Here is a 25,020-nt window from a genome sequence, read left to right as displayed (position 1 = left end):
AGTATCAGGGGCCCTGAGGATCCTCCCAGAAGTAAAGGTAGAGGGAGAGCTGGGCGGATCAGTTACCATCAAGTGCCCACTTCCTGAAATGCATGTGAGGATGTATCTGTGCCGGGAGATGGTTGAATCTGGAACATGTGGTACTGTGGTATCTACCACCAACTTCATCAAGGTGGAATACAAGGGCCGAGTCACTCTGAAGCAATACCCACGCAAGAATCTGTTCCTAGTGGAGGTAACACAGCTGACCGAAAGTGACAGCGGAGTCTATGCCTGTGGAGCGGGCAGGAACACAGACAGGGGGAAGACCCAGAAAGTCACCCTGAATGTCCACAGTGGTAGGTTCCTCTGCTGATTGGAGGCTCAGACTACCCAGAAAATGGGAAGACTGGGACAGTCATCTAAGTGTAACAGTCCCCTAGACTCTGACACTGTTGCCATATAAGCCACATAATGATTGAGATCCATATGAAACCTCGTAGTCAATTAACTTCATGGTCCACAGAATTTTCTACCCAACATGGACGTAAGGAACAAGATAGGCACTCTCTTTGTATTGTCCATCCTACCCAGGGCATGAGGGGAGTGGGGGCTTGAGATTGAGGAGACGCTCTGAGATGGAGGAAATTGGAAGCAAAGTGACATAACTATCCTATGTAATTGTCCCATGAGAAATAAAGGAAAGACACTAATTTACCCAGCCACACTTATAGACCAATCTTATTACTCTATGACCTGATCCTTTATTTCTCTGGAATCCTGCCTTTCTCCTTTCCTCCACCGAGTTCCCCACACATATGCAACAGTAATTTAACAGCCTAGAATCCCAATGACCTCTGCTGATTTTGCAGGGAATGTTGACTGGACTAGGGGAACCAGTATTTCCTCCAGGGAAGCCCCCAACCCAGCTCCTGTTCTGCTTCTTTCAGTGGACCCTGCCCTCATCCCCTCACTGTCATCCACTTTGGCTGAATTAGCTTCAGTTTACACCAACAGACCCTTCCCCAAGCCTCAGTCTCCTCCTAGAGATCACCAACACATTCTGCTTCCCTCCAATAGAATACGAGCCATCATGGGAAGAGCAGCCAATGCCTGAGACTCCAAAATGGTTTCATCTGCCCTATTTGTTCCAGATGCCTCCATATGCCAGTTCTTCCAAAGTCGTAACCAGAGGTCAGTTCATCATAGCGAGGGTAGGAGAGGTGGGTGAGATGCTGTGGCAGTGTGAAAATGGAGGAGGGGGTCTATGTTCAGTTCATAGAGTGGCTGGCAGAGCTGAGCTGAGTCTTAGGTGTGTATTCCCTGCCTTTAGAGAGGGTACATACCTCCCTGAGATCTGCTGTCCATATCCTTCAAGCCTGTCCGACAGTCAGGTCACCTGGTCCTAGCTGCAGAATTTATGTACTACCACCAGGTGGCACCACAAGCAATGACGTTTGTGCTCCACTCACAAAATCCAGCTCTTTTATGAATGACTGCGGAAACCAAGACTGGGCAGACATTTCCCAGCTGGAGATCATCATGTCTCGTGCTCCCCATAGGGCTGTCTTCTACCTGCTGGCATCTAATGATTTTTAACTCTATTTTGCAACTAAAAGATTAAGGATGTTCATACTAATGATACCTTTACATTTTGATATCATTGTCCAGTTTTAAATGCATTTTGACATGCAATATTTCCATCATATTATCCCATATGCCGATGAAGTGGATACATTAATTGAACAACATTACACTAGGTAACCGCACTGAGAGCCAAGAGGGATAGTGTAATTGAACAGATCGTGTAGCCAAGGTTGTGACTGATAGGTGTGAGATGGGGGAGAACAGATTAGCACACAAATACGGCACAAGGCAGAGTGGGAATAGAACTACAAAAAAGCTTCTCCCTCTGCCCAGAGGGGGGCAAGCTCTTCTACCTCAGAAGTCAGGGAAGGCTTCCTGGAAGAAATGGTATTTGAAGCAAATATACTTGGAATTGACTAGGCCTGGATAGCATGTTAAGAAGGATTTTAGGCCACGAGGACTGCAAGAACAAAAGTAGTCTGCATAAAAGGGAAGGGTATGTTGTGGAAAGAAGTGGTGACCTAATCCTGTTGGAGAATAGAGTATATAAAAGGAACATCATTTTTTTCCTGCTACCTCCTGCAGTTACCACACCAGCTCAAAGGACCAAGGTTCCTCCAGTCCACCACTCCTCCCCCACCACCCAAATCACCCACCACCCTCGAGTGTCCAGAGCATCTTCAGTAGTAGGTGACGAGCCCCCAACCTTCCTGCCATCCACTACAGCCTCAAAGATCTCAGCTCTGGAGAAGCTGCTCAAGCCTCGGACAGCCAGCTACAACCACCACACCAGGCTGCACAGGCAGAGGTAAGAGAACACTGTCCAGGATCTAGATGTAGGCTGGAATTAGGAGATCCACTGAAACCCACTGCAATGCCCATTATTAGACACCCTCCTTGGCTTTGTCTCTAGGCCACTGTGAAATATACCACCTATGAATATAGCTCATTAACTCATTAGCTCTTTTAACAAAAACACACTTGTCAATGCCCCAGCATTGATCCTGTAGCAACTAGTGAGACCCAGCTCTTCCTGTCACTCAGATTCATTCAAATCTATTTTGATGGGGAAGAACTAAATGAGAATAAAAATAAACTTAACTATTAAACTAGTAATATAAAATTACTTTCACTCATTTCCTTTTACTGTTTTAATGTGGCTACTAGGAAATTTAAAATTACATATGTGACTCACATGTCTCCTGGACAGCACTGGTCTAAAGGCTGGGGTGCAGTCCAGGGAAGTACTGCAATATACCACTAGGGGGAAGCATTATAGCAGACTCAAAAAAAAAAAAAAAAAAAAAACAACCCCTACAATAATCAAAACTGGTTTTGCATAAGCAAAGACAAAGGTGTTAGTGAGAAACAGGACCTCCAAAATCATTTGGGTTCTATAGGTATGAGAAACTGGGGTCATGAGAACCAAGTGGTTTCAAATAGAACCAGGACTCCTGATTCCTAACCTATTAGTAGGGAAAACATCAAGTCCAACCAGCATTTTCTTACTCTCTACTATGTGGCGGGCATTGTGCTATGTCCTGAAGATACAAGAAGATGACAGTATGCAATATCCAGATCTTACTAACATAAGTCTGACTGTGATAAAGCCTGAAACAGCCATGACCACAGAATTGGAAACCCAAAGCACACACACACACACACACACACAGAGTCTGGCTTACCACAATTAGGAAGAAAAGAGGACTTACACAACGTCTTTTAATAAAAGTAAGATTTCAATATGTAGAGAAAATTGAGGGGAGAATTTCTAGGCAGAAGGAGCACTATGAGAAAAACATCCTTTTCCCCACCATTATAAGGAACTAGCCCAGTCAATATCTGCAATAATCTCGTGAAGAAACTGACGTGCTGAACATTGGAAGGTGCGTTAAATTCCTTATATCCACTCTTATTTCATCCTCATAACAGTTCTGCAAAATAGATTTTACTATACCTATTTACGAAGAGATAAGGCTCAGAGAGATTAGGAGACTCATTCAAGATCACACAACCAGTAAAAGGCATAATATGAATTTGAATTCAAGTTTCGTGACTCCATAGGCAAGTCTTTTTGAGCGGGGAGTGGAGTGAATTCTGTTAACAAAAGGACAAATCTGTAAGTCATCTCCAAAAACGTTGGCCACACAGAAGCACGCCCTGAACCTACCTCCTTTAATAATCTCTTCCTCCCTCTCTACCTTTCCTTCCCTCCCCAGAACATTGGACTATGGCTCACGGTCTGGGAGGGAAGGCCAAGGATTTCACATTCTGATCTCGACCATCCTGGGCCTTTTCCTGCTGGCACTTCTGGGGCTGGTGGTGAAAAGCGCTGTTGAAAGGAGGAAAGGTGAGTGGCTGGGCTGGGGGCTTGGGGAGGGAGAGCTGAGCTGCCCAAAGAGCCCAGAGCATTCGGAACCCTCTTTTGAACTTCCATGGGAAACTCAGAGAGCTTTTGATGAGCAGCCTGGGATGTAGGGAAGTGGAGGCCACTGGTCTGAGGAGGACAGCGCCCTGGGCCCTTTGGTCTTCAGGGCAGGGCGAGGCGGTGCCTCGTACATTCCCCACGCTTGGAGCATCTCCAGGTCAGACACTGCCAAGCCCGAGGGAGGAGGCAGCCTTTCGTTTGGGGAAGGTGGCACGGGCCTCTGATGCCATTTTCCTCCCTCTTCCTGTGACTTTGCGGGGAAGCCCTCTCCAGGCGGGCCCGCCGACTGGCCGTGATGATGCGCGTACTGGAGAGCTCCCAGAGGACTCGCGGGTCGCCGCGACCGCGCTCCCAAAACAACATCTACAGCGCCTGCCCACGGCGCGCTCGTGGGGCGGACGCTGCAGGTGAGCGGCCGGGCGGGCCACGGGGAGAAGCGGAAAGAGTGCGCTGGCACCGGGAAGGCCGGGCGCCTCGGGGCACGCTCCTAGTGTCAGGGCTTCCCGCAGCGTGGAGCTGGGGGCGGTAGCACGAGAGTGGGGCGAGAGCCTCGGCCACCGCCTCACCCCGCCCTCGCTGTTCCCTAGGCAAGGGAGAGGCCCCCGTTCCAGGCCCCGGAGCGCCGTTGCCCCCCGCCCCGCTGCAGGTAAGCTCTGCTCCTTCTGGGATTGGCAGCCGCAGCCCGACTGGGCGGCCCCAGCCCTGCGGTGGGACCCGAGTGCGGCTTCCCGCGCCGCCCCCGCGATCCGGAGAGCGGGTTTCCCAGCAGCTCCTGGGCCCTGAGCCCAACAAGTTGTTTTAGTTTCGTCTTTCTTTGGTGTCAGGAGGTTGAATACCGGGAACTGTGGAAGACCTGGTTCCGTGGCTTCTAGCCAAGCAGTTGTCATGGGATACGTGCGTGCTGGATGCCGCTGGCTTAGCTCCACAGTTCTGTGAAAGGCTTTCTAGTGGAGGAGATTAGATTTCTAGGAGGTCCTAGGGAGGTGGAAGCTACCTAGACAGTTTCACCTTCCTGTGCGCGAGAACTTTCTAGTAAACTTTCGAAGGTGAGAGGAAGTAATTTACCCTTCACTGGAGGCGGTTAGGCCTGGTCTAGAGGAGACTTGGGAGAGATGTAGACAAGGTTCAACACATTGAGTGAGGAGGATTCATCTTTAAATCTAGACTGGACGGAAACTCGCGTTTCCATTCATGGCCACTGATGGTTGGGTGGAAAGCCTTTGTCCATTCATCTTTGTTTAAGAATTGAGATGAGAAAGCTTTTTATTCTCTAAAGCAGCCTACAGTGTCCAAAACACGCAGAACCCAGAATAAAGTTTTTTTTAAAAGGGTGTGGTAAAATCCCTGTTTTTTTTTTTCTTTAAAAATAATTTATTTGATTCTGATTACAAAATACAGGTGAGGAGCACGGGCAATGCCTGTAACCCCTTGGTCGCACATCTTCCCAGTCTATGCTGCTGTAAATACCCATCGTACAACAGCAAGCTCGTGTTGTCCCCAAGCGCTTGCACATTCTAACAGCTGCAGAGTTATATGACCAGGTGGAAAGTTAAACAGATGCTCCACTCACAAGGTAGGGCCCCTCCAATTAGTCTTCCGGCTCCCTTTTGCTAATAGTAACTGGTTGCTCTTCCTATTGGTCATAGATATATGACACCTGCACAATTCTCCGCGTGCTTTCAAGTAACCTCAGAAAGCAGTGACTAAGCCCCCTTTCCTTGCTTCCAGCTTCCTATGTCCCAGGCTGCCTGTGGCACCTGGACTGCTGCTGCCCCTGGGTCCCGCACATTCCAGGGCCACGATGGAGGAAGGGCAGGCCAGGCCAAGCATGAAGAATTAACTGTCTTTATTGGGCTCAGACCAGGAGTCTGTGGGTCTTGACCACTGTGTGTCAGTTTTCTTCTCCACGTTCTCGGCCTGTTTCCGCAGCTTCATGAGCTGTTTCTTCTTCCGTAGTGAATCTTGACCTTCTCCTTCCTCTTCTCCTCCAGCGTGGCTGTCATTGTCTGGTACTTCCAGCCAACCTCGTGAGCCAGGCGCCCCAGATAGGCAAACTTTCTTGTGAGCTTCAGACGCACGACCTTGAGGGCAGCAGGAACCACCATCCGCTTTTTCTTGTCGTGGGGTGGTGGGACGCCGTCAAACACCTTGAGGCGGTCCGGAGCGGCCTGGCCTCACTTGGTCTCCTGGGGCAGCAAGCCTTGCATGGTCTGCCAGAAGATGCGACTGGGGGCCGGAAAGTGGAAAGGGCCTCGGGAAGGGTTGGTGTTCATCCACTTACAGGGGAAAGCCAAGTACTTCAACTTGTTTCTGTAGAAATTGCCAGAAATGTTGATGCCCTCGCAGCGTACGACCACCACTTTCCGGCCCAACAGTACCTAGTTAGCCATGATGGCCGCCAGGGGTTCCAGGAGATGGCCTCGACCATCAGGCACCAGGACCTGCACTTCCGCCATCTTCGGCAGCCGCCTGGGAAAAGAAAATCCCTGTTTTAATTCGAGCGTAGACTAAGCTAATGCAGCACAGACTCCAAAAGATAGGGCCCACACGGTGGAAGCCTACTTCCCCCTCCCCAAGTAAAGGCTCAGAGACAAAGGGACAGGAAGAGGTGGCCCGAGCCAGTGAGCCAAGAGGTCGTCTCGGGACTGAAATTCCCTCCGTCTGGTTGCTGCACCATCCTCTGGAGTCTTATCAGCAACATGGCCAGTACTTAGGCACCAGGACCGTGTGCACGTCCCAGCTTACAGGAGAGAGGAAGAGAATGCTGCTTCTTAAGCCCATGACCCTGACGTTTCCCACCATTTCCACTTGCATCCTACAGGCTGAAATTTAACCATGTAGTGACCCTCCCTTCAGACAGGCTGAGAAATTTAATCCCCAGCTGGTCAATCGTGGGCCTGGCTACAAAGGGAACAGTAGTACCCAGCAACAAGAGGCAGTTCTGTGCAGTCCCCTCCGGCTTCTCCAACTTGCCCTTCCCCACTCCCGCTAGAGAAGGTTCACACCTGCATGGCAGTGTTCAGCAGCCTGAACGTAGTAGGCATTCAGTAAGTACTCATTGAAGGGAACTTCGGTATATTTTGTACTTTACTAAAGAGGGAAGCAGCAGCAGCTTGCTTCAGAAATATGTGCGCACGGTCCTAGTACCTATGTACTGACCGTTGAGCGGGCAAGACTCCAGAGGATGGTGCAGCAACCAGTCCGAGGGACAGACAGGCGCGACACTGTCTGTCTACTCCATCTTTCCAGCAGCTCTTTTCTCTAAAACTGCCCTATGACCACACAGACCCTCACCTGGGCCTGCACTTTGTTCCAAGCTGACCCTGCCTTTTTACTTGAAACTCTCATTCCCACTATTAGGGGCAAAAAACTTGATGGAACAAATTTACAACAAGGTGCCTATGCTTAGTGACTCATTATTATAGCCTTTAATAATGGGGAGTGTTTCCATTTCTTAAGCCAAATAAGTTAATCTCAAATTATGAACTATAACAGGCAGTGAAAGATAAATTTTTGGGGTTTTTTTAAGCAAATCTAAAACCATCTCTATTATCAGACAAAGAAAGTTAGTTAAAACATAATAGAAGAGATAGTGTGAGAAACTAACAAAGGGTTTGCTCACTTTTTTCAAAGTTCATTTAATTTAACAAAAACAAAAAACCATGTCATACATCGAGGATTCCCTCTGCCTCATCCTCTTCCCCATCCTCAGCCTCATCTTCTTCCCCATCCTCAGCCTCTTCTTTGGCCTCTAAAGGAAGCTCGGATATTACTGCCTTCCTTCTCACCCTGGAAACTTCATCTTGATCATCTCTCTTTTTACTCTGTGTCACCTCCAACTTCATGTATCATTTCTCCTATTGTTATGTGCTGGTTAATTTGCTTCAGGTTGACATCTTGAGCTGTTCTGGGATCCAGGCCTTTCTTGACCAGTCTTACATCATCTAAGTTTTAGGAGTGCTACCCATGTGTGCTTTTTAGCTCTTTCATTGATTACTTGACTGAGTTTCATCCTCACTGACATTTACACCAGGACCATCTAATTTTGTTTCTTAGTTTTCTTTGCTCTCACTGTTACTTTTCTTTTCAACCTTCTCTTTTTTCTTCTTTTCTGTTTTGTGACTTCCTACTTCCTTGACTGATGGAAGACGTATTTTCAAAGCAAGCTGCTGCTGCTGCTTCCCTCTTTAGTAAAGTACAAAATATATAAAAGTTTCTTTCAATGAGTGCTTCCTGAATGCCTACTATATTCAGGCTGCTGGAAGTCTAATTCTCAGAGCTTGTGTTTAAATACATTACCGTCCCCCTTGTGGCCTTCTTCAGTGGATGCAATAGTAACTATGCCATGTGGGGGTCATTGGCACAGTCCTGTCCTCTAAGAACTGACCATCCTCAAGGTGGATGATCCTGAAGTTTCCCTCTGGGGAAAAGGAGCACCAGTGTGCCCTGTGGGCTGCCATCTTATCCCCTTCACCACCCATCCCCTTCCTGAATGCACTGTCACGACCCCACATCACAGCATCTCTGAGCCCTTACAGAGGTGCTGAGGGTGACTCACTCTATTTCTGAATAACTCCCTAAGAAGATGCATATTTATTCCATAAGTCACAGCATCTTATCCCCGAGGGGATACTTCTCTGGCAGCTGGATCTCTTTCAGGCCCATGCTTAGCCACATGATTTTACTCTGAGCCCTATTTAAGGCATTTCCTGCCCACGTTAGGTCTCAGTGTTTTCCAGTTATCTCGGGTGAGGCACTACCCTGAAAATCCCCAGGGCTGCTCCACTTGATGGAGCTGAGCCATCTCTGTGTCTTTGCCTTCTGGAACTCAGCAGCCATGCCCATGCTCCATTGCCCACTATGAAAATCCACCTGGGGAGATATTAAAATCTCCCTACCCAGATCCAGTGATGCTTCTTTCATTGTCCCCAGGTGTCTGAATCTCCCTGGTTCCATGCCCCATCTCTGAAGAGCAGCTGTGAATATGTGAGTCTCTACCACCAGCCTGCCGCCAAGATGGAGGACAGTAATTCAGATGACTACATCAATGTTCCTGCCTGACAACTCCCCAGCTGTCCCCCGACCCCAGGCTCAGACTGTGGTGCCAAGGAGTCTCATCTGTCTGCTGATATCCAATACCTGCTTCGTGTGTTCTTAGAGCCCTCATCACTTCCCATGCCCCATCTTGACTCCCATCCCCGTCTATCTGTGCCCTGAGCATGGCTCTGCCCTCAGGTCCTCTTGCACACCTTGGCAGCCTCCTGTAGTTGACAGGTAAGCTGTAGGCATGCAGAGCAATTGTCCCAATGCCACTTGCTTCTTTTCCAATCTAACAGGCTGTGGGATTTGCAGAGCATTTCTTCCATGTCTTTGACCACAGGGTTGTTGCTGCCCAGACTCTAGACCACATGGCATCAGGCTGGGGCAGAGGCATAGCTATTGTCTTGGGCATCCTTCCCATGCTTGGGTCTTACACAAGTAGAAGGCTGTTGCTCTGAATTATGTGGACATGCCTCAGCCCCAAGGACTAGGCAGGGGTCTAGTATAAAAACACTCCCGGAAACGCCTTTGCCCTGATCCAAAAGTTAGCACTTCTAGTGAACCTCTACTTATCTCAAGTTCTATGCTAAAGGCAATTTATCTTGATGTGATGAGGTATTCTAAATTTCAGAACCAAGCTTGTTAGCGAGATATGCATATATATCCATAAACTCTCTTTACTTTGTCTCCATCACTTGATGCACGTAAGTGCCCTGACCTCAGCATCTCTCCTCAAAAAAAAAAGTATTTGTCATCTCTTTATAGTTCTTCCATAGCCTGACACTGATGTTTGTGCACTTACCTTAACTTTTATCTATTTTGGTCATCCAAAACTATTACATTTCTTGGCTTTCACAAATGTTGCCCATTTCTTAGGCAGTTCCAGACAATGTGGGGAAGGAAAGCAATAAGAAATTCCTGGGTAGCACTTATGTCATGGAAGAAGAGATATCCCACCTCCTACATATACTATTTGTCTAAGTTTTTGGAACAAGGTCATAGTCAGACATTATATCTTTAGATTGATGTCGACCACAAAGTTCAGCCAGAGCTTGAGGCTAGATGCCGAGCTTTGCTGCTGGGAAGAAGGCCTCTTCTGGCTATACTGCACAGTCTCACTGGGCATTCATCCAGAAATAGAGAAGAAAGGCTGCCAGACTTGAGTTGTGTTGTCTTTTATTAGCAGGGAATGTCATCACAGATTGGATGGTACATCCAAGTGCAATGTCACCATCAGCAAGGTCAGCTTGACACTCAAGTGGCACATTAGGGAAGAATGACTAGGACAAAAAAAAAAAGGAGGGCACCAAGGGAAAGGGATGATGGGGTGGGTTGGTGAGTGTGGGTGGGAAATGAAATGTTTAGTGAGGATCTGCTTTGTGCTGGGCACTTTAATCCACATTTTATCATTTGCTTTTCAAACCGATGCACCTTACCCCCACCCCAATGCTCTGTCCCTGCAGATATCAGAAGACAGTGTGATTTTCACACTCTAAAGTTCAGTTTTACATGCCATCATCCCTCTCTGTTTTTTAACAATCCAAAGACAGACCAAAAAAACCACCACAGTTTATTAAGTACTTACTGAGCACCCATCCACTGCCCCACATTGTGGCAAGGATTGTGAGGGGTAAAGAAGCATGGGGCACAATATTCTGCTGCCTTCATGTAACTTACAGTCTCACAAATAAATAGAACTTCAGTTGAAATACTGACATTAATTAAATAGAGTTGTAATAAATACAGGAATCTTCTTTGTAGACTCTTCACAGCATCCAGAGGCACCTTCCCTGACTGTCACTGGGGCTGCTTAAAGAATGACTTCTTTGACAATAATCCTGGGCCAAAAATGGGACCCATGGCCAAGGGTATGAAGTGTCCAGTGAACAGCATAGGAAGGGAGACTGTTTGAAATGACACAGGGAATGAACCAGTGGGGGAAGGGGGGTCCTGATCTAGACATTCAGAGCTTGTAGAATTGCTGCATCCAGGTCAGAAGAATGTCCACTTCCCCAAGGGCTTTGGTAAGAGCTGCTTCTATGTCCAACTAAAGGGAAAAGAGGGTTGAAGGTCAACCATGTTAGCTATGAGAATAGTCTTTCTTCTAACCCGCCATGGCTAAAATAGACCTGACTCCAATCCATGGGATGGGTCACCTTTGGGATGGCCTCTGATGAGCTCACCTGCTTGTCACTTTTCCTCCATCTACATGTGTTTGTCTGCTTCAGGGATGAGGACAAACAGGCTAGTGAGTATCAGTGGGCAAGGAACAAGGAAAAGGCACATGGCACGCCTAACAACAGGAACCACAAACTCCAGTATAAGGTGGATGTGTCCCACCACCTGAATTCACTGCACAGGTGAAATGAGCCCAGGTGGCCAGTCTCCATCAGATGTTATTGCTCTTCACCATTTATTTATAGGCTGATGCATCTCTTCCTCAAATAAAAAGTGATCAAAATCATTTATGTTCTGAGGGGAGCTGGGAATGATATTTGGGTTTTCTTTGTTGTCATAATTTTGGAAAAGCAAATATTTTTCTTTGTTGTCATAATTTTGGAAAAGCAAATATAATTTCCCGTAATTGTTTTTCACAACTAGACCAGTTGAGCATCATGGAAAATACATGGAAAATATGGGGTAGGGGTGAGGTGTCTCCCTCTCTTCTGACTTCAGTTGCCCAGCTCAAGTACCCACAAAACACAGGGAAATTTCCTCTAGCAAAATCATCTTGTAGGAAAATATAAAAGCACTTTAACTTGAAAACTGGAAGAAAAAAGACCACTTAGTTTATGATGCTTCTGCAAATATACCTGTGCTCGTGCTAAGTCAGGGGGCTTTGGGGCAAAGCTGATGCGTCCCCTGCATTACATTCTGCATTGGGTCTCTGAGGCGCCCTCATGTGATGGTTCAGAATAGTCTATTCTACTGGATGGGCAAGCTCTCAGCTCTTGGCCTTACCTGTTTGAATGCTCTCCGGAATAGCAGAAACCGCCTGTGTGCACTGTCTCTGATGGAAAACATCTCATTTTCCTGCTGCATAACATGGGAAAAGAAGTTGTGCCAAGTTTTAGGTAGGAGCAGATGCAAGCTCCCTCTCACTTTTCCCTCTCACTTTTCCCAAAAGCCTGAGAGCCCAAGGCTGAATCCTGCACCTCCAAGGTAGCCAATTCCAAACTCCCACCTTGTGAAAGGGGCTGCCTCCTTTAATTCTCGCAGCAATCCTGCCAGGCAGGAGTGGTCATCCCCATTTTACAGATAACAAACTGAAGCCCAGGAAAGTGGAGGACTTTGCAGAGGGCCACCCAGCAGACTGGAAGCAGACCTAGACTTGAACCCAGAGTTGCCAGTATCCAGAGCCTGTGCTACTCACACTGGGTTGCAGTTGTGACGCGATCAGAACAAAGTTGTTGGCCAGAGTAGAGAATGACTTCAGAGTCCTGACTTCAACTGTTCTATTGTGGTAGTTTTTGAAAACAGTTTTCAAGTAGAACTCCAGCAGGGTGTGGACAAGGTAACAGCTCTCAGCATCCTGGGGAAGGTCGGGGTCACTGCTGAGCCAAGGCCTCTGGCCACCCTGACCCCCTGAAGGAACAACCCACATGCCACCCAAGGCAAGATAAGCACAGCAGAGATAGGGATCTTCTAGGAGGTGATGATGAACCTAAGATCTGTAGGAGCCTTCAGGGGCCATGGAGAGCAGCATCTTTGTTTGACAGGAGGAACCAAGACCCAGGGAGATAAATGACCTGCCCCAGGTCACACAGTCAGTCAGTGGCAGACACAGCCTAGCTCTCAGGATTCCTGACTGCCCATCTGGTTAATATTCTCTTTCTTCTATGCCACATGGTCTCTTTAACAGCTTTGGGGATGTGATGGGCCCTGAAAAGGGCTTGAACTTGGACTTGGTGATAGAGAGTTGGCTGGAAAATGACTGAGAACAGAAGAAATGAGGAGAAACTAATATCTTTGGACACAACAATTGCACTCTAACCCCCTCAAGCTCCTGAAGTGCCACATCTTTCAGGGCTCAGGGCTCAGGGCTCAGGGCTCAGCAGGTTTGTGCTCACTAGATGGGTGATGAGAAGATGGTGACCCATCCTTGATAACATACTCTACCTGATCGTGATGAAAGAAAGGATGAATCCTTTTGTTAGGTATTATTTTAAGTCATGAGCTCACTTCGCAAAGAGAAAGAAAAGTTGTCTCTGGGTTAGGGGTCAGCATAGAAACCATCTCTGCAAATATGTGCTGCTTCCCTAGACCCCTAAATCTATCCAGTCTGTGAGATACCAAAAGCCAGATGGACCAAAGGAGGACCCAGGAAAATGGACACAGAGAAAAGCATGAAAATGGAAGAGGGGATATGAACCTGAGTAGATGCCCATTGGGCCTACAGAAGTAAAAGAGAAATATATAATTCTCTGGCTAAATGGAGAAAGATGTTTACAAGCCTCCACCCTCTCCATCTCCCAGTACCACTGCACACACATACCACATAGCAGTAACCCCAGACACTGACTTCCCTGGCTCACAGCCTAGCCCTGTCCTGTGTAAGGTCAGTCCAGGGAAGAAGTGAAGGGCTTTCATCAACCTCCCCTAAGAAAACCTTGCACTCCCACCCACACACAGTAGACCAGACGCACAGAGGGTGGTGTCCCCGAGGTCTGATTACCGAGACATTCTGCAGAACCTCTTGCTGCAGCAGCCGGACACTCCTGATGTTATCCTGAGATTGCTTTGCAAACAGAAAGAAAAGATGTCTCCATGTTAGGGATCAGCATAGAAACCAACTCTGCAAATATGTGCTGCTTCCCTAGACCCCTAAATCTATCCAGTCTATGAGATCTCCAAGGCCAGAGAGACCAAAGGAGGACCCAGGAAGGGCTGGGCTGAACTGGCCCATGGGGAGGGGAGACAAGGTTGCAGCCATGAAAATAACTAAGCTTGGCCCCCCAGGAGCAAATGGAGTCCCAGGAGTTCTTCTTATTCTTAGAGCCTGAACACAGATTTGATAAGGAAGTGGTTTGATGCCTCTGGTCATTTGACATGGGAGGAAATAAGCCTATCTGCTTTGAGAACCACTACGGGCAGGATTTGGGCTCCATATTGCACATGGCGAGGAAGCAGGATGTGGGGGAGGACAGCCTGTATGCCAGAACTGCCTCTCTTGCCCTTGGAGCTTCCTCCACAGCCCAGCCACTCATTCCAGTTCTCAGATTTAGAGCCGAAGACTCCATTCGGGATGAAGCCTGGATGAATCTAGCTCTCTTCATGGTTTCCCTTGGGCTCTGTTTATTTCACAGAGCCCCAATTTTTTCTGCTTACATTTTTTCTGAGCCCTAATTTCCTCATGTGTAAATGGGGCTTGTGGTGCCTTCTGACCTCACAGAGTTATCACATGGGAAACTGGAAACTGATTAGGAAGCTGCGAAGGACTCAAGAATCATAAAATAGCTTCCCCCCTCACCCCACCGGCCCACTGCCCCTAGGAACCCCCACAGCTGAGTCCAGAACAGCTCTTTACTCACCACAGTGTCTTTCACAGCCCAGAAGGCTTCCCACAGTTTCTGGGGAACAACCCCCTTCACTTGGCAGGGCCCAAATTGGAATTCTTGGCCCTGGACCCCTGGCACCTGGCTCCAGAGAAGCAGGATAAGACCCAGGCAAGGGAGCACAGCCATCTGCATTTGGGAGACGGTCGCCAGCAAAGGAGGGCAGAAGGGTCTGCTGAAAGAAAGGGAGGCAGCCTGTGAGGCCGGCCCTGTGACCCAGAGTGACATACCCTGGGAAAATGCTTTGAGAGTGTCCCCAGGCCAATCCTGGGGGCTCTCCAATGGGAAAGTTGAGACTATTGCAAACCGGCAGCCTTGCTAGGGTGCACTGAGGGTGAAGCAGGGGTCTTCCTGCCCCTCAGACTTAAAGCTGCTGGTCTTACCATCAGTCCACCTGCTCTTCCCCACCTTGCCCATCCACACCCGCACGCCCTGCACCTCCTCCTTCTCCATCGCAGTTCTCTCTAGCCTCCAACCTACAAGTCAGAATTTGACCCAGAAGAGTGGAGAAATGGGAGGTTCTAATGTGCCTCGTCTGGGGAGCCCAAACCTAGGAAAACAAAGAGCTGAACTAGACATGTGCTTGTCCAAGTTCTGCCCTGAAGTCACTAGGCACACATAGACAGCAGGTCTTTTTCTCCTCCCCAGGAGACGGCTGTCCCTCACTCCTCATCACAAGGGAGCAAGGGGTTAATCCTGGTCCCAGGGAGGGACACAGAGGGCAGGTCAGGGTCATACACAGACTCTGCCACCTCCACTAACCACTCATTCTTGAGTCTAAGAATTCACTTTTTTTTTTTTTTTTACCAAATAAGAGAGAGGCATCAGATTTCCCAATGAATCATCTCTAAAGCCTTCCTCTGAAGTGCTGGTTGGGAAGGACTGTGTGCAGAACCTCCAAGCTGGGGTACCTAACGCCATTATGTATTTATTATAACCGATGCAGAGAATGTCTTTCCACCTGCCTTCTTTGCCCTTTGCTCTTTCCCTCCCTCTCCCTCCCTCCCTCCTTACCTTTCTTTCTTCCTTCCTTCCTTGCTTTCTGGCTCCCTCCCTTTCTCACTTTCTCCCTTTCTTTTGTGCTTCTTTACACAATCATTTAAGAACCTTTCTTACTCCAGGCACTGGTCTGACACCTAAAGAAACTGCCTCCCACCCCTACACCAGGAGGAAGACCAGAGAAGACCCGGTTCTGCTGGGCTAGGGAGGCAGCGACCCCTGGGTTATGGGTCACGGGGCACAGGGGCTATGCTTCAGCATCTCTCACAATGTCTTTTCATTCTGTTCTTTCAAAGTCCACAGGCTTTTTTTTCTCTCTCTCTCTTTTTGACAGGATTTCACTCTGTCACCCAGGCTGGAGTCAAGTGGCATGATCTCGGCTCACTGCAACCTCTGCCTACCAGGTTCAAGTGATGCTTATGCCTCAGTCTCCCAAGTAGCTGGGATTTTTGTATCTGAAAATATCGAAAACACATGCCCAGCTAATTTTTTTATTTTTATTTTTAGTAGAGACAGGGTTTCACCATGCTGTCCAGGATGGTCTCGAGCTCTTGACCTTAAATTATCTGCCCACCTCAGCCTCCCAAAGTGTTGGGATTACAGGCACGAGCCACCGCACCTGGCTAAACTCCACAGGCTTTGCAGCCTCTGTTGAAAATTCATCTCTCAGTCTCGCGTTCCTCCCGGCCTTCCTCCCAAGCAGCCTCAATTCTTCTTGGTGTTAAATTGGCAAAAGCAGCTCCTCATCACAGTTATGTCTTGTCCCTACATCAACACTCAAAAAATTGACTTCTGCTGTCCCCACCTTGACCCGCTTTCACAAATAAAGCAGAGGTCTAGTCCTTCAAAGAAAAGTACCCAAGAATCCCCATGCTCACCTCTGGTCCTGTAAGTGATGCTTGAGGGCTGGCTGCCTGGAGAGGGCTGGTTCTCTTTGCAGAAAAGAAAAGTTGGACAGGCACCCTCACCATTCACCAATCAGAGGCGTAGCTGTGGGTGGAAGGTTCCCGTCCCAGCCGTGGAAGTCGTTTCGGAAGTAAATGTTTGCAGGCAAGCAAGGCTTTGTGGAGATTTGGGCATATATATGGGGGCTGAGGGGGGAGGGGTGGAGGAAAAAGAGGGAGGTGGAGAAAGGGAAATTGGTCATGCTTTCCTAGCGAATTACTTCATTGCCTAGTCACCCATCACTTTAAGACAATAGGGCGATGGGGAAAGCAGCCCCTGAGGTGAGATGAGACCTGGATCTGAGTTCAGGCTCTACCACAGGCTGTGTGGGCAGGGGCAAGTCTCTTAGCTTCTCTGAGCTGCAGTCTCTGCATGTATAAATTTTTAAAAAATCTGTCCCACCTCCCCCCAAGGGCAAGTGTAATAAACAAATGCAAAAACAACACAGAGGTCCTAGGTAAACTGTACACATGTTAATACATTATTACTGTGCAGCATGCACCAGTCTCCTTCCTGTCAAAATAATTCAATAATGATGCCTTATTCATGCTGGGACAGTAGTCCACAGAGAAGGAATCACCTGTAAGTACCTCTCCTTTAATCCGTCAGGGCCAGGAAGTTGAGGAGTGTTTCCTGACATGCAGCTACCCTTGGTCCTTAGGTTATAATCACTCAATCAAAATGTGCCTCTCCTTAGGTTCTGGAAACCTGGAAGAATAAGGAAGTGTATGCATGGACAAGCCCAGAAAGCTGGAAGGCCTGGTGTTCTGGTGGGCTAGTCTTGGCCTGTGTGGCTCTGAACCACTCAGGGGACACCGAAAGTGTGATGTGTCAAGAGTGCCAGTGCAGTCAAGAGCTCTGACCCTATCTCCAGCTAGCAGGGCACTCAGCTCTAGATTCTACCATGTGCCCAGTGAGAGCATCAAGCAGAGCACTGTTTCCCAAAGCACAGTCCTCAGACTCTAGGCTTGAGGAATTCTGGTCTTGCAAGATCCTCCATGAAACAGATGAATCCTAATGAAGTCAGTTAGAGAGCCCTGGCATGTGCTAGCCCGTCCTGGAAATGTCTGATGCTTCTTAACTCTGTTTAATCCAGCATTTCCCATAAGTATTTGCCCACATCCCTGAGGAATACATTTTGGGAATCAGGGATTGGCCAACTGTAGGTCACAAGCCAAATCCAGCCTGCCACTGCTAAGCTGAGAATGGCTTAACCTTGCGACCTAAGAGTACTTTTTACATTTTTTAATGATTGGGGAAAAAATCAAAAGAAAGACATTATTTGCAGGTTTCTGTATCCATAAATAAAGTTCTCATGGGTCACATATGTTTGTTGACATATTGTCGCTAATTGCTTTCGTGCTACAGAGGCAGAGATGAGTAGTTGTGACTGAGACCATATGGCACACAGAGCCTAAAATAGTTCCTGTCTGGTTCTTTACAGGAAGAGTTTGCCCAACCTGGGTCCAGGCATGGGAAACAGGAGTAGGAATGTGATGTGGGGGACAGGATAACTGCCTCCAGCTCAGTGGAGATTAAAGAAAAGAGGAGAGTGAGTGGAACACTCTCTTGGCAGATTCTTCCCAATCTCTCTGGCACCAACACCCCCTCCCTCCATCTCATACTCAGTGTTGTTTATTTTCTTAAGCAAACAAAATACTCCTGTGTAATCCCTGGCCAGCATCCTGCTCGGCTATAGCTGCCACCACCCAGAATCCTTTGTTCCTGGAGGGCCCGAGTCTTACCCTCCAGAAGTAGGCACAGCCGCACAGCACACTCTCTTTCCCCACTCCCCTCCGCCTGCCATAAGGATTTAGGGCATTACCAAGAACCCCTAACTAACTACTATGAGATAAAGATGTCAAGAGGCAGTGATGAGACAGAAAAGACCAGGTGAGAGTGCTGGAATAATAGGTGAGTGGGAGGCAGGAGACGGCTAAGGCAGGAAGCTGAGAGGGAAAATGAGCCCCCGGGGCAGCTGCAATCCTAGACTACCGTCTGCAGATAGGCAGGGAGGGCAGGCAGGTGGGATGAGCTGTCAAAGGGCAGGCTGGAACAGAGGCATGAGGTCATGGATACACCTTGGCTGGCCTCAGGATACACCTGGGATCGTGAGTAGCTCACTCTGTCTGAGGAAGGAATCATATAACATAGATAGTTCAGGTAAACACGTGCCTGGGCCTTAGCCTCCGATGAGCTTATCATAGCATCATTACTTGAGAAGGAAGGTCAAGGAGAGAACCTAGGCACCTTGGCCCAACATCAACTGAGAATCTAGTTATGAGCACCAGCTTTGGAGGCAGGCAGACCTGGGTTCAAAATGTGATTGAGCCACATATGAGCCCTCTGAGCCTCAGCTTCCTCATCTGTGAAATAGAGTCCTCATATGACCATGAGGATGTGATGACCTGCAGCTTTGCTCACCGAGTGTGGCCCATGAGCCAGCAGTAATAGCATTATCTGGGACCTTGTTGGACATGTAGAATCTTGGGCTGGGTATAGTGGCTCACGTCTGTAATCCCAGCACTTTGGGAGGCCAAGGTGGGAGGATTGCTTGAGCCCAGGAGTTTGAGGTCAGCCTAGGCAACATGGCAAGACCCTGTCTACAAAAATAAATAAAAATTAGTTGGTTGTGATGTCACATGCCTGTGGTCCCAGCTACTTGGGAGGCTGAAGCAGGAGGATCATTTGAGCCCGGGAGGTCAAGGCTGCAGCGAGCCATGATCTTGCCACTGCATTATAGCCTGGGTGACAGCACAAGACCCTGTCTCAAAAAAAAGAAATAAAAGTAAAGTAGAATCTCAAGCCCTTACAAAAAAAAATGACTGAATTAGAATATGCAGTTTAAGAACCTTCCAAGGTGATGCTTATGTTCATTACATTTTGAGAACCATCAGCATAAAACACATGAAAGATTTAATTCAGTGTCTTCTCTGTGGAATGCTTAATAAACAAGAGCCCCAGATGAAGGGAGAAAGGACTGGTTTAGGGGATCTCAATGAGGTGACTTTATACTCAGGGGACACTGGGCAACGTCTGGAGACATTTTTGGTTGTCATAACTTGGAGGTGCTATTGGTATCTAGTGAAATGGCCTGGGAATGCTGCTAAACATCCTATGGGGCACAGGACAGCCCCTCACCACAAAGAACAATATGACCTAAGGTCAATAGTGCTGACGGTAAGAAACCCTGGATAAGAAGGAAGCAGTGGCTATGGGAGAAATTGCTGCAATAGGGACAGAGGAAGAGAAGAACATGACCTTTATTGGGAAGGAAGGCAGTAGGCTGATCAGATGATCAGGGGAGTGGGAAAAACAAGGCGGCAAGTTGGAAGGTAGTGCCCAAAGGCCACCAGGTGGAAACGGTGGGGAGGCCTGGCTCACTGGTCCACCTCTAGGGAAGCCCCAAGTCTCAGACTTCAAGAGGTTGAAGGAAGTGGGGCTGGCCCTTTTGTCCAGATTCATATATTTTTATCCAAACTCTCTCCTGTACCAGACCAAGGTCTGGGGCTCTACTAACCTCTACGAAAGGATGGAACTTGGGGAGTTTTACAAAAATATTGGGTGGAAGAAAAGTTTATCTAAAGATAAATCTTCACATGCAAGACCGTTTTTTTTTTTTTTTCTCCAAAATATTCCTTATTAGATTCAGAGGTTTTATTCTAATAATCTCATCCCATCTCTGTCCTGTATATCTCTCTGTAGAGCCTGAATTTCACATTTGAGAAATAAATATAATTATTTAGAATTAGAGTATATTCTAAATAAATATACTCACATTTAGAAGACTACAAAGTCTTCTAAACCTAAAGGGAGAGAAAGGGACTGAGCCACCATGGAGTTCCTCCTCCACTACCACTTCTGTGTGAGGCAATAAAGAGCTCACTCTTAAACCTGAATCTCCCCTTTCTGATGGATGCAAAGGCCCTGCAAAACACAAGTAATTAGCATATTAATTAGAATTTCCTGAGAGCAAAAAGATAAGAGGAAATTATATCATCATTTTTCTTCCAGTGAATTGAGTTTAATTTTCACTTGAAAACAGATTTTTATCTCCCCATTCAGCTGGGAAATGTTTGTGAACTGTACACTTTAAACAGATAACCTATGGTATGTAAACTGTATCTTTAAAAAGCTATTTTAAAATAAATTAAGACACAGTCCTTGTGCTTTAATGACTCAGTAGAGTGGAGATACACTTGCAAACAGATAAATGGCAATGCTGTGTCATGGGTACCCCTATGGTTTGAACATTCCCTCCAAAACTCATGTTGAAACTTAATCCTCAGTGTGGCAGTATTGAGAGGTGGGGTCTTTGAAAGGCAGTTGGGTCATGAGGGTTCTACTCTTACAAACTGACTTCTCTATTCACGGATTAATGGGTTATCATGGGAATGGAACCGGTGGCTTTATAAGAAGAAGAAAAGCTGAGCTATCACATTCAGCCCCCTTTCCATATGATGCCCTGTGCCACCTTGGGACTCTGCAGAGTCTCCACCAACAAGAAAGCCCTCACCAGATGTGGCTCCTTGACCTTGCACTTCCCAGCCTCCATAACTATAAGAAATGAATTCCTTTTCTTTATAAATTATCGAATTTCAGGTATTCTGTTATAAGCAACCAGAAGCAAACTAAGACAGGTGCCATTAACAGAAGGATGGAGCCTGTAGCAACAGCAAGGTGAGGCAGAATCTCCCTCAGTGCTGGCACAGTGCTGGAAGCTGTGGAAAGGCTTTCCAATAGAACTGACATTCAATCTGAAGTCTGAAGCCTGACTAGGTGTTCACCAGCAAAAATAAAGCCAGGAGAGGTGCTTGCTGGAGACCCCGGCAGCTTTCACATTCAGCATCCATATAGTTACTGGACGGGACCAAAGAGAAGGCGGTTCTGGAAGCTGCTAGAAGAGAGAGGACCACTGATTGTTCTTTCGTGTTATAATTTGTGGAAATCAATGGCAACAAGCTATGTAAATACAACTTCAGGGGTCCCAAGGAGACCTAGGGTGCTACTGACCCCACAGGACTGCAGACAGGAATGGGGAGGGGAGAAGAAGAGCCAGGGTATCAACTTTCTAAGCCAAGCCTCCTGTACAATTGCCGGAAAAAAGAACCACAAGAGAAGGCAAGTTCTGAACTGCAGCTGCCTCCCAAGAGTCAGGATCCTGTACCTTCCACTACCTGTAGAACATCAACTTTGAGTCACAAGGACATGAGTATTCAAATAAATACATGGCATGGTACATGTTGGGGAAATGGTAGCTACAGAGTCTTCAGAGTACATCCAGGTAAAGGATTGTGGTTCATTTCCCCTGCGTCACCCTGTCCCCCTGTCTCATATCCAGGGTTGCTTTTTTTTTTCCTGAAGGAGAATTTTTTAAAAAGGAAGAAAGAATGGAAGAAAGGAAAAGGGCTTTGATGTGAATGAAATAACATCCCATTCTCAGGCATTAATCAGAATCAATACAGTAGACCTCCCTTAACCATGAGAGACACGTTCCAAGACCATGGATCAGCGGATCATGCCCAGTAGATGCCTGAAACTGCAAATAGTACCAAACCCCACGTATCTGATATCTTTTCCTATACATACATATCTATGATGAAGTTTAAACACAGAAAGAGATTAACAAGAATAACAAATAGTAAAATAGAACAATTATAACAATATGCCAGCATCACTACTCTTGTGCTGTGGGGTCGTTACTAAGTAAAATAAGAGTGACTTGAACACAAGCACTGCCGTACTGTGACAGTCAGATGCGCTGGACAACGGGAGGACTCACGTTCCAGGCAGGACGGAGCGGGATGGCCCGAGACTTTATCACGCTACTCAGAGCAGCACGCGATTTAAACTTATGAATTGTTTATTTCCGGAATTTTCCATGTAATAAATATTTTCAAACCACCGTTGACGTCAGTAACAGAAATCACAGGAAGTAAAACCACAGATAAAGGGGGGACTACTGTACTCTTAAAATCGCACCCTCTCTTTCCTCCTATCCAAGTCCATTCTCCACACCTACAAAGAGATTTTCAGATTCCTGGACAGTGTTAATCTCCCCTCTCCTGTGCTCCTAGGTTCTCCTTTGATGGCACCCAGGCGATCCTTCCCTGCACCCTGGTTGTGTCTCCTTTGCCAAGCTGTGAACTCCCTGGGCACCAGAACTGAGTTTTGTCCATCTCAGAATTCCCCTCAGAACCTGGCACAGGACAGGAGCTTAGTAAGCATCTGTTGAAATAGTTAATTTTATTTGGCTGGTGTGACATAACCCTCTCCCTTTCTTGGCAGCTTTTAAAACCCTTGGAATCTTACCAATGATAGTGTCTTTTTTATGCTAATTCGTGACTGACGGCTGGGGGTTCCTGGATAGCCTAGGGATGGGGGCTGTTTGCCAGAGAATCAACCATGAGATGAGAGGGTTGTAGCTTTCAGCCCTACTCACTCCATCCCACCCCACCCCATCCCACCTCCAGGAAGAGGAGAGAGACTGAAGGCTGAGTCAATGATCAATGGCCCGTGATTTAATCAGTCATGTCTCTGTAATGAAACCTCCACAAAAACCATAAAGGAAGAGGTTTGGAGAGCTTCTGGGTTGGTGAACATGTGCAGCTACTGGGAGGGGGGTGCCCCAGAGAGTGCACGGGGACTCGGTGCCCCTTTCCCCATACCTTGCCCAATGTATCTCTTCCATCTAGCTGTTCTTAAGTTGTATCCTCTTATAATAAACTGGTAATCTGATAAGTAAATTATTTTCCTGATTTCTGTGAGCCATTTTAGCATATGATCAAACCAGAAGACAGTGTCATGGGAACCTCCGATTTATAGCTGTTTGGTCAGAAGCACAGGTGATAACTGGGTATTGTGGTTGGTGTCTGAAATGGGAGCAGTCTTGTGAGACTGAACCCTTAACCCGTGGGATCTGATGCTATCTCCGAGTAAACAGTGTCAGACTTTAATTGAGTTGTAGCCATCCATTTGGTGTCCACCGAGAACTGGAGAATTGGTTAGTGTGAGAAAAAAGCTCACACATTTGGTGGTGGAAAGTATTGGTGTAAGTCTAGTAGTATAATTACTACTATGAAATTAGACTGGTTCACAAATCTAATTATGTACAAGGTCAAATTATCTCCCAGGCTGTTTGCCCAGAGATCTTTGCCAAATATTTCTCATATTTGCTCAGGCAATGGCTACAGGCTGAGATGTGGCCTGCATCCAATGGCATGCATACATATTAAACACTGATCCACTTTGCACGTGCTCCCAATGTAAGAGTAAAAATCCACAAGTGATGCCATGACCACCCATCTGGACATAAAAAGCCAGGGAAACAGAATCTGCGAGTAGGCCAGCACAGGACAGAGTTCTGGGTCTGTGGATGAGGATATCATAGTCTTATCCCTAGAGCAGCCATATCCTGCTACCTTGAACAAGTCACTTACTTTCTCTGTGCCACCTGCCTCATTCTGTCCAAGAAGGAAAATGATCCCTATCCCATCTATCTTATAGACTCCCTTCCAGTTTCATTCCCCTTTAAAATCCCTCTCCCTCATTTAGGAGATTCTTCTAAATGCGCAAGTCTGATCATATTATTCCTCAACCCCTAAATCATTTTTGGTTTCTGATAAGGAAAGTTTCTTCCTCCTCTCTCCACCACCCATTGCTCTTTTGTCCTACTTTTGCAAACCCTCCCCACACACAGCACACTGGGTGGGTGGGAGGGGTTTATAGAATGTATATGTTCATGAAATTCATGTTCATTAAATGTTCATGAATCAATTTTTAATTTCAAAACCAGGTAAATGAAGTGTATTTAAGGAAGAGGATAATTCAATTGCTTTTCCTTTTGTGTGATCCTTAATCAGTTATTTCTATGGGCAAAAGTCCATGTAATAGAATGCTATTCCACCACTCAAAATAATTTATATTTATATTCTTAAAAAAACTTTTATAAAATTTTAGGTTTAAAAAAATCAGGTTACAGATGGCATATGCAGTAGGATCCCACTTTTGTAAAAGATAAAATGGGCACAAGTGTTGAAAATGATCTAGAAATAAAAATGCTGAGATGTTAACAAGATTATCTTTGAGTGGTGAGATCATGGGAGTTTTCCTTCTCTATAGCTTAACTGCAGTTTCCAAGTTATACAAAATGCGAGACTTTTAGAAAAGTTATTGTAAATTTAAATAAACCTTTAGTTTCACTATTGCCCACTGAAAATTGTTGAAATTCCGCCACCTGGCGCTGCACATTCTCTGAGACCCAATCCATTCACCTTCCCAGCTTTCTCTCTTCCACACTTCCACACACCATGATGTCAGCCAAACTGAGAAGTTCATCTTCACCTCGTGCTTCTATGCCTTTGTTCAACTGGATCTGTAATGATCTTGCCAGCAGCCAAACACTAGCCACCCCTTTATTATTTCAACATAGAAACATGGCATATGTTGCTGACTGTCAAAGGCAGATTACATGTATATATATGTATA

The 25,020-nt window shown here is 46.8% G+C and overlaps 2 protein-coding genes and 1 pseudogene across 26 annotated transcripts in view; 1 reads left to right on the top strand and 2 right to left on the bottom strand.

The window, feature by feature from the left end:
• FCMR (Fc mu receptor) overlaps nucleotides 1–25,020 on the top strand; it is a 38,154-nt gene that overhangs the window by 8,165 nt on the left and 4,969 nt on the right. For 2 of the 18 annotated variants that reach the window (XM_078002071.1, XM_078001953.1), the window contains 6 exons: nucleotides 1,060–1,173; nucleotides 2,152–2,374; nucleotides 3,786–3,916; nucleotides 4,258–4,401; nucleotides 4,582–4,640; nucleotides 8,927–11,498. In XM_078002071.1, the coding sequence (XP_077858197.1) occupies nucleotides 1,060–1,173; nucleotides 2,152–2,374; nucleotides 3,786–3,916; nucleotides 4,258–4,401; nucleotides 4,582–4,640; nucleotides 8,927–9,055 (800 nt within the window). In that variant the 3' untranslated portion in view covers nucleotides 9,056–11,498. 18 annotated transcript variants of the gene reach the window in all.
• LOC694414 (large ribosomal subunit protein uL13 pseudogene) lies at nucleotides 5,831–6,473 on the bottom strand (annotated as a pseudogene).
• On the bottom strand, nucleotides 8,924–20,823 carry IL24 (interleukin 24). Of its 8 annotated transcripts, none has more exons than XM_078004912.1 (7): nucleotides 16,467–20,823; nucleotides 16,208–16,353; nucleotides 14,566–14,764; nucleotides 13,710–13,772; nucleotides 12,408–12,566; nucleotides 11,996–12,070; nucleotides 8,924–11,081 (listed from the first exon to the last, which is right to left on the bottom strand). In XM_078004912.1, exons 2-7 carry the CDS (start codon nucleotides 16,249–16,251, stop codon nucleotides 10,998–11,000), a joined length of 624 nt encoding a protein of 207 aa, XP_077861038.1. In that variant the 5' UTR covers nucleotides 16,252–16,353; nucleotides 16,467–20,823; the 3' UTR covers nucleotides 8,924–10,997. The 8 variants fall into 8 exon arrangements, with proteins under 8 accessions (XP_077861038.1, XP_077861048.1, XP_077861034.1 ...); XM_078004922.1 differs by having other exon boundaries at nucleotides 14,566–14,761; XM_078004908.1 differs by having other exon boundaries at nucleotides 16,208–20,823.

This window comes from Macaca mulatta, chromosome 1 (genome assembly GCF_049350105.2).
Source record: "Macaca mulatta isolate MMU2019108-1 chromosome 1, T2T-MMU8v2.0, whole genome shotgun sequence".
Taxonomy (NCBI): Eukaryota; Metazoa; Chordata; class Mammalia; order Primates; family Cercopithecidae; genus Macaca; species Macaca mulatta.
Note: the sequence above shows the minus strand (reverse complement) of the source record. Positions and strands in the feature narration are given on the sequence as shown.